This window comes from Phyllostomus hastatus, unplaced genomic scaffold, assembly GCF_019186645.2.
Source record: "Phyllostomus hastatus isolate PE091 unplaced genomic scaffold, TTU_PhHast_1.1 phas_scaffold_78, whole genome shotgun sequence".
NCBI classification, from domain to species: Eukaryota; Metazoa; Chordata; class Mammalia; order Chiroptera; family Phyllostomidae; genus Phyllostomus; species Phyllostomus hastatus.
In genome coordinates, this window is record NW_025334041.1 from 66,863,761 (window position 1) to 66,877,207 (window position 13,447).

The window sequence follows — 13,447 nt, forward strand, 5'->3', positions numbered from 1 at the left end:
TGCTGTGACTGATTGAACATGTCCAAAGTGATTTTCAAAGTTTCTTGGTACTACTGACATTTTGGCCAAATAATTCCTTGCTATAGGGCTGTCTTGTGTATTGCAAGATGTTTATTTAGCAGCAGCCCTGGCTTCTACGGGTTACAAGCCAATAGCAGGAGATAGTAAACATATTCAAAATATCCAAATCAATAGTTATTGGTAAAAATGAAAAATGTGTGTCTTTTATTTTACAGAAAAAGCTAAACAATATTTGGCCAACCCAGTAACATTGACGTTTTTAAAAGGTAACTGCAGTGGCTCCATGGAAAGCCAACAAAAGGACAGAGGCAGATGCAGTCCTTCTCTGGCTCAGATACAGTGGCACGGAGTCTAGATCACCATCGCAAATGGACATATTTATGCTAATGGGCAGGAAAGTACATCGGGTGGTATGCGGGATGTCTCCCCATGTTACGCCCAGGCAACCAAATGAATGGTCACAACAAGTGTGGTGAGCAATAAAAAAAATGTTGGTGTTACACACACTCAGAGGAGGTGATCTGGCATATGGATGTTGCTGAGACCATGAGAATAGCTAAGGTAAAGCAGCAAGACTGCAAAATGCAGCTGAAGGCAGATTATCTGACGTGAATATCAACAAGTGGCAGGAAGAGGAAAAAAAATGGGAACCAGTTAATGAACCTTTGATCTGAAATCCTAGTTGGGTCAAGATAATAAAACACAAGAACAAATAAAACTTGGAGTGCACTGGTGGTAACTGTAATCCTAAAGCTGTTGAACATTTGAAAGCATTTAAAATTGCTTTAGGATTAAATTCAAGAAAATCAAGGACATTTTTACCAGTCTTAAGTAGGCATTACCTATCCTGAAATAACCATCTTCTAATCGTTTGTCTTTGGTTTCCTTGCTTATTTCCAAATCTTCACCCTAAAACAAAACAAAAACATTAATTTCATAAACTCTTCCATTTAAAACAAAGGTAAGTTATCAATATATCTTAATAAAAATAAAAATGGCTTTTGTGGCACAGCTATATCTAAAAACAGAAGATATCATTTCAGTCTTAAACCTTAAAGGGCTTATCAATATGTGTGTTCTTTTTTCTAACTATCATCTGAACCTGTATATAATATACTGATGATTAGGAATTTAAATTTTAAATTATTTAAAATTCAAATCAACTTAATAAAATACTAGTTTCTATTAAAAAAAATACACAAGAACTGTGTGCTAACTTGAAAGAGATCTAAGCATTCCCTAGAGGCCAATACATTAATTCTGTGTATTAATCAATAGGCATTAAAACCACATGGTATTTGGGGACTCAAAATACAAACAGCAGGTAAACATTAAAATAAAAGAATGATTCATTTATTTTCCTAGTATAAACTTCCAAGTATTTTCCAACAGGAAACAAAATGAAGGCTCATTCTATGAATAAAGCAAACAGAACAATATAGTAGGTGTTCCACATTTCAAAAGAAGTTAATAGTACCAATGAGGTCCCACAATAACAAAAATTTTCTTTCACCTTATAAGTAAGAATAGCCTCAAACCAAGTCTATTGGTATTCTTAAGGAAAATTAAGGGAAAAAAATAGTCATACCTTAAAAGGCAAAACGTCCACAGATGTGTTTAACAGCATATCTCCTGGATGTTCTTGGTTGCCACTATGGAACAAATAACTAAAAATACAAACATAAAAATAAAAATATAAGTCAGACTAAACTTTACAAATGTTCAAGAAGGTGGCCTTCCTGCAGAGGAAGCTTTCTACAGAAGTTGACACTAGAACTTGTAGTAACTGCACATTATATTCTGAATTGTGAGGAATTAAAAACTGAAGGGTGCAAGCCTTAGGTGACATGTTAATTCCTTCTGTCAGAAGGGACATGTTTGCTGTTTAACATAATAATGTACTTAACAAATTAAAAATGATGACAGCTTTATGTTGCTGTTTATATGGCTTTAAATATATAAGCTTCTTGATAGGAATAATCAAAATTGCATTATAATACTGTGTCTGGATCAAAGAAAATTTTCACTAGCACAGACATAAGTTGTTGCAAGGTCAAAAACTAGTTTTATCCAATACAAATAATTTTAGTATTAGTAGAGTAAAAATGAATTAACCAATCCCAAATATCTGAATAATTCCATTTGTCAGTGTTAACAAATATTTGAATAATGACTGATTACATGACATACTGTGGCAAATCTAAAATACTCTTTGGGTATGAGTATTTTGTCCTTATGTTTTGATACTCTGAAAACTAGTATGTGTGGGTAAGTGGAGGAGGGTGGAAACCAGACGGGCACACAAAGCATATCTAAATTCAAATCTGAAACTCAATATTAGTTAAGTCAAATGGTTAAAAGTTTATGCTTAGTAGTCACAAAGACCTGCATCCAAGTTCTAGGTGTCCCGATTATTAGAATTTTCACCTTAGCAGTTGCATTAGCTTCTGAACCTGAGTGTCATCTATACAATGCAGATAGTCTCACCCTCACATGACTGTTACCAAGAAGTTTGTGAGAACTGACAAAAAGTGCCTTACATATTAAAAATGCTCAGCAAGTAATAGTTACAACAGAGCTCCGACATGCTTACAGTATGATATTTGTGGGCAGAAGTCATCTATGACGAGAACTTGATTTGCAAATGTTACACAGGTCAGGGAGCCTAATAAGAAGCTCCCTCTAAGCTACACCAAAAATTACTTCCAGAATTTTCTCTAAGACACATCTTTTTAAGACATCTTTGCCTTGGAACACTACATCATATAACCATGGGCCATTCAGTATCTCATCTATAGATGCAAAAATATGAGTGGAGGTAATCTGGAGTTTGGACACATTGATTCAGGTGTTCGATATTCATCTATAGTGAAAAACCTCAATATCACCTAAAAATTTAACACTGGCAGAAGTAAATGATGGTGGAGCCATGCCTGTGCCACCACTAAAATGTTCACAATCATACGTGACAGAGTATAATACTGGAAAATATAAGATATAAAATTACATGTACACCATAACCTCAAAGTAAAAGCACAAAAAAAACAAGAAAAAATGTGCCAATGTGGTCACAATGGTGTCCTTGGAGTTCTGATTCTTTTCCTTATTCCTCAGACTTTAAATTTTTGTATAATGAACACATATCATGCTATACAGTCAGAAAATATTTTTCCTAACACGTCATCTCTATATTGATAAATACAACTTCTGCTTTCCCCCTCTTAGCATGTAAGTTATTGTGACAATCAAAAAGTGATTCCTTTTCTTCTGTCTTAGGAAGGGTGGATCTATCTAAGCACTTTAAAATTCATAATGAGTTTCTACTAGAAAAGTGCCCTCAGTAGGGGCATGTAAATACTACTTTACAGAGATTTATTGTAAATGTACTTATTGTTACGAAATTTGATCTTTGATACATGAGGTTTTTAGGCAGATTCTTCAATGGAATTTTCATTTGCTAAAAATAAACCAATAGACATGCTTGAGGCTGTTCTTGTTCATCAACAAGGTGAAAGAAAATTGTTGTTTCTCTAAGTGTAGTAAACAATACCTCAAAGTACAGATAATCACTATATAGTATAAAAATAAGCATTAAATAACAAATATTACATACTCATTTAAGTGCAAAATATTACTTAACAGTACTTCTATGTTTTTGCCAGTGGTACTCCCATTGCTTAAAACATTTTCACACTTAAATTTCTCCTTAGAATCAGTTTAAAGTAACTAAAGAAAATTAAAAATATTATATTATAGCTATGCATTGTTTTTGTCCACCTTAAACAGAATTATTCCACATGACTTTTGGCATATTCCAAAAACCAAATGACCCTCTCACAAGAATGCATAACATAATAAACCAAAGGCTAAAGAATTATATTCTTTTCTGGGGGTGGGGGGGTCACATGTGAATATGCTACACACAGTCTGGGAAACAGCCAAACCTAAGAGAGTTTGAAGGACTCATGACTGCTAAATAAAAAATAGAGAGAAAGAGTCCTAAGCTATACAATGGACCTAAATGTTGAAAAACATTAAAGGGTTGTGAATTCCTCCATAATGTAATAAAAGTAACCCAACATTTGCAAAACCATTGACTAGAGATAGTCACAGCCTGTTAAACTTGCCATTTCAACCAATCTTTTGAATTGTCAACCATTTCTCACTCACATCTTAAGGGATATTCCAGAATAAGGATAAGAATATGAATTTGAGATTTTGTGGCACAGTTCTACGTGTAAGTATTAAAAATATACTAAATATATGTTTAGACATAGCAAAAGAATTTATCAAACATGCTAAATGCTTTTATATCTGAAAACAACACACCCATTTTATTATCAAGTTGTAAAAAATATATATTATAACCCAACATTTGGAACCCACTGTCTCCTCATATTTGTTATACACACAAAAAGTTCCATCATAAATCACTTTATGAAAGAGGTTTTATCTGTAAGCCCAAATATATTTCGATAATCACCAACCTTTCTACATTGACTGGCTTATCAAATTTAAACAAGATGTAGTCTCCTGCCACTGGGGTTATAGCCCAGAAGAAATCCTCCCCCATATATGTTTTCTCCAGTGTATGTCCTTGGTAGACCTTCAAAGAAGTAGATACTTCTGCAGGTGGGTTTACATGGATTTTTAGAAGTAATGGTTTCATGTAATCTTTATCCTAGGAGGAAAGACATACATGCAATTAAACAACCTATAGCTTATTTATACTTAAGAAGAGCACTGATAATGCACTACATAACAAATTTTATATTAATGAGAAAAATCAAACAAAAGCACCAACCGTAAGTTTCTGAATTTTTCCTGTTAGTGAAGAATGCAGACCAACATGTTGAAAGAGGGAAGGTCTGAAGCGAATTCGTAGATTTGCTTTCTGTCTATCACAATGTTTCTAATTAGGAAAAAGGTCATGTTAGTGTTACATTATAAAGTGAAATCTTGTCATCTGAAAAATGAGAAGTTCTTCAGGTAAACATTGAAAAGAAAATCTAACTTCATCTCATAATTACAAATCACATTTTTCAGGGTCCTCATTGAGGCATTAATAGACTTACTACTTACCTGATAAACAGACATGATGCAGAAATTTAAAATAAGCACATCTAAGGGAAGAGTTAAAAATTTAATTTCAACCATTTCTCGAGACATGACAAAATAGATTTGACATTTTTTAAAGATTTTATTTATTTATTTTTTAGAGAGGGAAAGGAGGGAGAAAGAGAGAGAACCATCAATGTGCGGTTGCTGGGGGTCATGGCCTGCAACCCAGGCATGTACCCTGACTGGGAATTAAACCTGTGACACTTTGGTTCGCAGCCCACGCTCAACCCACTGAGCTACGCCAGCCAGGTGGAGATTTGACTTTTAATATTAAAATGCACAAACTATAAACTAGGGGTTTAGGTCAAATAGACAAAATATACAAAAAGATAACAGAATGAAGAATTTGCAAATAATATAAGGCACATTTTGTTACATGAAAGCAATTTAAACATGTAAAGCAACAACTTATATAAGCAAGTAAACCATATTAAAGGTTCCACACACAAATCCATCTCAGCACAGTTACAGGATACCTACTTTTCAACTCAAAGTGCCTCATGACTCAGACTTCAGATTACAACCTGTCCTCAAACTTGATCATAGTGAGACACCTATGATGTCAGCAGGATTATCAAAGGGAGTTAGTCTGGTGCTTCAAGGTAGCCATGGCTAGCTGGTCATGCTTTCATAAACTCTTCATTTCAATGATTTTTCATGAACTTTTAGGCCAAGAACATATTGAAAAAGACATATTTATAAAACATTTCCACTTTGAGTGGAAATAGAGGGAGCATTCCTCAACATAATAAAGGCCATTTATGAGAGACCCACAACCAATATCATACTCAATGGGCAAAAACTTAAGAGCTTTCCCACTAAGATCTGGGGCAGGACAAAGGGGCTTTCACCACTCCTATTCAACATAGTATTAGAAGTTCTAGCCACAGCAATCAGACAAGAAAAAGAAAGAAAAGGCATCCAAATTGAAAAGGAGGAAGCAAAACTGTCACTGTTTGCAGATGACATGATAGTATAAATACAAAACCCTAAAGACTCCACCAAAAATCTACTCAAACTAATAAGTGAATTTGGCAAAACAGTGAGATACACAGTCAACATTCAGAAATCAAGGGCATTTTTATACAGCAATAATGAAACATCAGAAACAGAAATCAGGGGAAAAAATCCCATTTGATATAGCAACAAGAAAAATAAAATAACTAGAAATGAAGCTAACCAAGGAGGTAAAAGATCTGTACTCAGAAAACTACCCAACACTGAAAAAACAAATTAAGGAAGAGAAAAACAAATGGAAGCAGATACCATGTTCATGGATTGGAAGAATTAACATCATCAAAATGTCCACAATACCCAAAGCAATTTATAGATTCAATACAATCCCTATTAAAGTACCAATGGCATATTTCACAGATAAAGAACAAATATTTCAGAAGTTTATATGGAACTATAAACACTCCCAAATAACTGTAGCAATTTTGAGAAAGAAGAACAAAGTAAGAGAGATCACAATACCTGATATCAAACTGTATTACAAAGCCACTGTAATCAAAACAGCCTAGTACTGGCATAAAAACAGACACAAAGACAAACGGAACATAATAGAGAGCCCAGAAATAAACCCAAGTCTCTATGGTCAATTAATATTTGACAAAGGGAGCAGCAGCATAAAATGGAGTAAAAATAGCCTCTTCAACAAATAGTATTGGGAGATCTGAACATCTACATGCAAAAACATGAATCTCGATCACCAACTTATATCATACACAAAAACAAACTCAAGATGGATAAAAGACTTAAATATAAGTTGTGACAACATAAAAGTCCTAGAGGAAAACATTGGCAGGAAAATCTCAGACATTCCATGCAGCAACATCTTCATGGATATGTCCCTAAAGCAAGGGACATAAAGGAAAGAATAAACAAATGAGACCTCATCAAATTAAAAAGCTTCTGCATGGCTAAAGAAAACAGCGTAACAATGAAAAGAGAACCAACTATATGGGAAAACATATTTGTCAATGATACCTTGGACAAGGGTTTGATCTCCAAAACATACAAAGAACTCACATGACTTCCACTCCAGAAGACAAAAAACCCAATTAAAAAATTGGCAAAAGACTTGAACAGACACTTCTCCAAGGACTACAGACAGAGGGCCCAGAGGCATATGAAAAGATGCTCAGCATCACTAGCCATCAGAGAGATGCAAATTAAAACCACAATGAGATACCACTTCACACCAGTGAGAACGGCCATCATAAACAAATCAACAAACAATTGTTGGAGAGGATGTGTAGAAAGGAGAACCCCAGTGCACTGTTGGTCACAATGCAGACTGGTGCAGCCACTGTGGAAAACAGTATGGAATTTCCTCAGAAAACTAAAAATGGATCTGCCCTTTGACCCAGCAATTCTGCTGCAGGGATTATATCCTCAGAGCCCTTAAACACCAATCTAAAAGAACCTATGCACCCCAATGTTCATAGCAGCACAGTTTACAATAGCCAAATGCTGGAAGCTACCTACCTAAGTGCCCATCAGTAAATGAGTGGATCAAAAGTCTATGGTACATTTATACAATGCAACACTACACAGCAGAGAGAAAGGAGCTCCTACACTTTGCTACGGCATGGATGGAACTGGAGAGCATTATGCTAAGTGAAATAAGCCAGGCAGTGATGGACAAATAGCATATGATCTCACCTTTAACTGGAATATAATCAACAAAAGAAAAAGGCAAACAAAATATAGACAGATACATTGAAATCAAGAACAATTTAACAATAACCAGAGGGGAGAGGGGAGGGGACAAGGGCGAAAGGGTTTTCAGGAATTAGTATAAAGGACACATGGGCAAAACCAAGGGGGAGGGTGGAAGCAAGGAAGGGAGGTGGCTTTGGCTGGGGTGGGGGGAAAATGCAGACAACTGTAATTAAACAACAATAAAATATTTTTTAAAAAACATTTCCACTTTGAAAGACCTCCAATAATTTACTGGGTGTTAAAAGGCCTGATTTTGGGGGAACACACTGTCTCCTCACATCCGTTATACACACAAAAAATTCTGTCATAAATCACATTATGAATAAGAGGTCCAAATTATAATGCCAAGTATATTTCAATAATCACCAACCTTTCTATATTGACTGGCTTATGAAATTTAAACAATAGGTTAGCATTATTACTAACAATAGGAGTAAAATAGTATATTTTATTCATACAAGTTCAATTACTCAAGTGGAAGGAGAGGGAGAGGGAAGGGGAAGAGCAAAGGTAGGAAGAGAAGGAAAGGACAAATGGGGGCTGAGACTGAGTCAACCACTCCATAGGCAATGGACACACATGGGCCTAAGTCAAAGCCCATTGACAGACCTTTGGAGAAATGTGTGAAAGCGCTGAAGTGTTCCCCAGACCACTGTCAGAGAGACTGTTGCAGATGCCAGCAAGTACAGTAAGACGAGACAGCTTCTTTGACAGCCTAATGGAAGCAACTGAAGAATTACAGGCCACAGAAAAATGTGGCCTAAGAGTAAAAGAATAGATAGAACTGGCCAAAGGGTTGTGCACTAAAATTTACTGGTGATTTAAAAGGTTTTCATTGTTTTAATTTTTATTATCAGAGATTTTAACTTCAAGAGCTCATTTTAGAACCTAACCGTGTATTAGATTAAACTCCATAGGACCAATTAAATGCGAGTATATTTTAGGAGTATAAAGATGGCATTCTTTGTGTCCTATAAAAATTCTTGTAATTCACAAAGCAAACACAGGTATGGTTTTCATTGTAAAAATGAGTTGTTCAAATCAACTTATACATTCAATTTAAATGCTAGAAAGTAGGTATTCTTTAATTTTACTATATTCAACAATATTCACTATATTTCACTATATTTCTTTTTGCTAAGAAACTGGTTATTAGAAAAAAAAGTAGAGAGAGGATGGATGCAACAATGCCTTACAGATACCAAGATAGTGTCCTCAAAGCTAATTGGAGGGTAGGATGATAGAACTATTCTAGGGAGTCTAAGATCAAATTAAGTTGAACATTTGTTAGAATGACTACTAAGTCAATACTATAATGACATATGCTTAAATTAACATTTACTTGTTATTACATGTCAAAATTTATTCATTTTTAAGAATGTATCAAGGAACATGTATAAAGGACACATGGACAAAACAAAAGGGGGTTAGGATCTAAGGTGGGAAGTGGGGATGGGTGGGGCAGGGGGAGTGGAGGGGGACAAATGAGACAACTGTACTTGAACAACAATAAAAATAAATAAGTAATTTCATTAGATTGAATATTTGTTAGATTGAACAATAAAAAAGAGAAAAATGTATAAATTCAGATTTCATTTATGCTTATACCAAATAAAATAAAATGTGACTTTTTCAGAGGTATAATTCAAATTAGGCAAGAAAAACTCTAATTTTTGCAATAAGATTTCTAAGAAAGTAACTTGATATTTGAATAATCAAAGGAAAAATCATCATTCACTCACCACCACCATCCCATAGGTCAGTGTATATGAACACTGGTTTCTTCCGAGTAATAAACTAAAAGGTACTTTTTTGATCTACCATTGCTTTAGTATAAAATATTACTTTCCTGTATTTCCAGATGAATAGGGGTCTGATTTTACTTATTTCCAGATGGATAGGGGTCTGATATTGTCCCCAGTGTATTTGAAAAAAGAAAGCTGACAGAGAATATAAAGAAAATTGAAATAACAGTGCATATAGGACAGATATGATCAACGCCGACAGTCAATAGTAATGAAATAGCAGAGCCTATTTAAAGAAAGGTAGGTTTTACTGATTTATCAGATTTTCACATTGCTATTTAAAAGTACCTCTACTATAGAAACTTTGTCAGTTCAAGAAAGAGGGCAAACACTTGAAATGTTAAGTGGAAACACCTATTTCACCATTGATTTACAAAGTCTAGCTCTGTAAAAGTCACTTTCACAAAACATAGAAAAGAAGAGTCTTCCATCCTTGTAAGAAATTAACTCACTGCATCTTTTTCAGGGTTGCAGACTTTCACCCAGAGAATATGGTCCAAGAGCCAATCAATGGGCTTCTCCTTATAGAACATAAATATGAATTCCACAATCAGAGTGAGGTCTGGCGCTTGAAACATTTTACCTGAAAAGACATTCCAGTCAATAGGTGTAATTAAGTAACCAAGCATCAATTTGGCTTAAGTGAAACCTATGCAACAAATAAACCCAAGCTTGTGCTTTCAACTATAAATTATTATGAATAATGTCCCTTCTTGTCTTATCAAAAACAATAAACTTGCTTTAGCTAACACTGAGCTGTCATCTGGGTATAAATGGAAGTACTGAATTCCTGATTTTCTCTATTACAAAAAATCTCTATGTTATAGATTTTTGGAGATTCTGTATGGAGATTTTTCTTTCATGTCTTATTGTCACCCTTAAAAAAAATGTTTAGGTAGAACAAATTTTAAATAAGGACCCCTAATTCTGTCTTCACTTAAACCTTCCCAAGTAAAGATGTTTTTTTGACTCTTAAATTAAGTTTGAGATACATGATCAACAAGATCAAAGGCCCAGCCTCTAATAAAGTTTTAGAGTACTATTATCCTCTGGGTGTTTTTTAAAATCTGTACATTTCCTTCAATTCTTCATCTTTCAACGTATTTTCTTAAGTTGTATAATTTAGGAGTACCAGTGAAAAAAGCCCTTTAAAATGAGCACCCTGAATAGTCAATAAAAGAAACAAATGAATACAAATTAATCACTAAACAGGAACTTCATGTACTATATTAAATACCAGGAATTCATATTAGAAAACTGTTTGGCATTCTTAAAAAAAAAAATCTTGTAAAAGCAGTGGGCTATAGCAGAAGTATCAGAGAAGATCTCAAACACTTCCCCAGGACCATGGCTGGCTTTACACATGGACATATGGAGCCAATGGCTGCCTTGGACAACTCTAAAGTAAATATTACAATCTTAGAAATCTCCAAATACTATTTTGGATAGACTTCCATCATTTACCTAAGCTAAATTTCCTAAAAAAAACAATGCATTTCCAGAGAGTAAAGACTAATTTATTTTATTTTATTAAAGATTTTATTTATTTTTTTCTAGAGAGAGGGGCAGGGAGAGAGAAAGAGAGTGAGAAACATTGATGTGAGAGAGAAATATCAATCAGTTGCCTCTTGTATGTGCCCTGAGTGGACCTACAATCCAGTCATGTGCCCTGACTGGGAATTGAACTGGTGACATTTTGCCATGCAGAACAATGCCCAATCACTGGACCACACCAGTCAAAGTGAGAATAAAGACAATTTTAAAGTGTAAAAAAAAAAAAATCCAATATCCCAAGAGACACAATTATTTCTGAAAAGTAGATAAATTGAACATTTTTCTTACCAATGAAGCCCAGCTGGGAGAATTCTAGTATCATCCATTCCTCAGAAGAAAGTTGAAGGGCAAAGTTTTTTATAGTATTAAAGTAATTCTGTTTGGCAATAATATCATCTTCAAGCTAAAGAAAGTTGAACAATCACATTAATAAATCAGAAACAGAGGAAAATTTAGATAGAAGAACCTTCTTTATATGAAAAAAATAAACCATCCTTTATCATGAAAACAAGCAAGCAATGGTCAAAAATGATGAAAAGACAAAATTAAATTTTATTAAAATAAAACAGAAGATACACAAAGCAAGTCAACTAAACCACTTCCTTTCCATGTGAAATATTTGGTCTTTTTATATAAAGTGCCCAACATCAACATGATTTCACGCTAACCTTTTTTCTTTTTAAAGGAAACAAATTTTTGTAGGCCTTTATTTTATTTGTTTGTTTGTTTATTGTTTTTTACATGATACACATACCAAGTCAAAGAGAAAGTAAAAAAAAAAAAAAACACTAGTAGCTTCCCTTCTCTGCCTCCTACCTTGCTAGCTGAGGTAACTGATGTTAAAAGTTGGGTGTGCATCCATTCGACACCTTCTGTATGGACTTACACTGCACAGAGACCCATACACACTTAAGATTCCCATTTACCTCTATGTTTTTATTAAAAGGAGGAATCATATTGTGAATGTTTCTTTTCTTTGTATATCATGAATTATCTTTCCAGGTCAATAAATACATCCTTTTAAATAAAGTCATAATATTCCATACTACAGATAAGTAACAATTCATTCAACTTGCTCTGCTCATAGGCAGACACTCAGCTTCTCATTTTTCGCCTGTGCAAACAATGCTGTGCTAATATGCTTGTACTTACATACTTTTCATTTCTTTAGGATAGATTCCTAAAAGTTCCTTTTCATGTTTTAAAAAGTACTTTCAAAATCCTTAAGAAGACCTAGCAGTTCACAGAGTACCAGGTAACCCCATGTGTTCTGCCAGCACCATGTGTTATCAGTGCTTGGAACTTTTGCCAGTTCAGTAGGGAGTTGAGAGAGATCAGCGATCATGAATGTATGCAAAGACTTCCTCCCCAGAATCTCCTTTAGTATCATTTTAAAGTCACAAAATAATTTTAATATCCTAAGAAAACTTTTCTTAATTTCACACTATCATTTATAGTTACCTGCTAAGTAATTTTCACTTATTTTAGCAGATAGTTTTCATGTATTTAAGTCTTATAAGATTTCCTCTATCTGGGGAGAAACAGTAGTAGCATTTGCAAAGATAAGATAATAACTCACCAAATATTTATTGAGTTTTTATTACATTCTAGACACTGAACTAAACCCTGGGAATATATCACAGGCATACAAAGGTATCTACAATATACTAAGTAACAGCAAAATAGGCTGTCAAACAGTATGTCCAGTATAATCCTGCTCTTGTAAAAAGGGTCGTATTAAGTGATTTTATATGTAAACCATAAATTGAAAAAAACAATACATGACACAGGGTAAGCATGCAATGAATGCTAGTTCATAGCTGCTGCTGTTGTAATACTGACCCCTGCTGTTACATACTGACCCTGTTTAGGGGAAGTTTTCTTTATCATCTTCTTTCTAAACTCCATCTTTTAATTTCCTAAGTATTTACTTTTGCTACACTTCATGAAAAAGCTTTAAAGTTCCATTGATTCTCTCCTTGGATAGAAATTTAAAGCAAATTTTGAAATAAAAGTAATTTACTTTTAAATTCCCCTATAAAGTTCTTTTTAAAAAGCTATGTATGTATTTAATAAAATCTGTCTTCCATCTTTTCAGTAGTCACTAATAATGTTATAATAAAAAACTTCACATAATTTGTATTCTGTTAAAAGGGATGATCTAAAGGACTAAAAAATAAAAATGTAACTGCATTCAAGTACATAAAATTTAAATATAG

At 34.0% G+C, this 13,447-nt stretch overlaps 1 protein-coding gene across 4 annotated transcripts in view; it reads right to left on the reverse strand.

The window, feature by feature from the left end:
• MGAT4A (alpha-1,3-mannosyl-glycoprotein 4-beta-N-acetylglucosaminyltransferase A) overlaps positions 1-13,447 on the reverse strand; it is a 128,711-nt gene that overhangs the window by 14,466 nt on the left and 100,798 nt on the right. For all 4 annotated transcript variants that reach the window (XM_045828414.1, XM_045828413.1, XM_045828416.1 and 1 more), the window contains 6 exons: positions 11,517-11,631; positions 10,127-10,257; positions 4,826-4,933; positions 4,509-4,702; positions 1,610-1,688; positions 864-930 (listed from right to left, as the gene is read on the reverse strand). In XM_045828414.1, the coding sequence (XP_045684370.1) occupies positions 864-930; positions 1,610-1,688; positions 4,509-4,702; positions 4,826-4,933; positions 10,127-10,257; positions 11,517-11,631 (694 nt within the window). The remainder of the gene's footprint in view (positions 1-863; positions 931-1,609; positions 1,689-4,508; positions 4,703-4,825; positions 4,934-10,126; positions 10,258-11,516; positions 11,632-13,447) is intronic.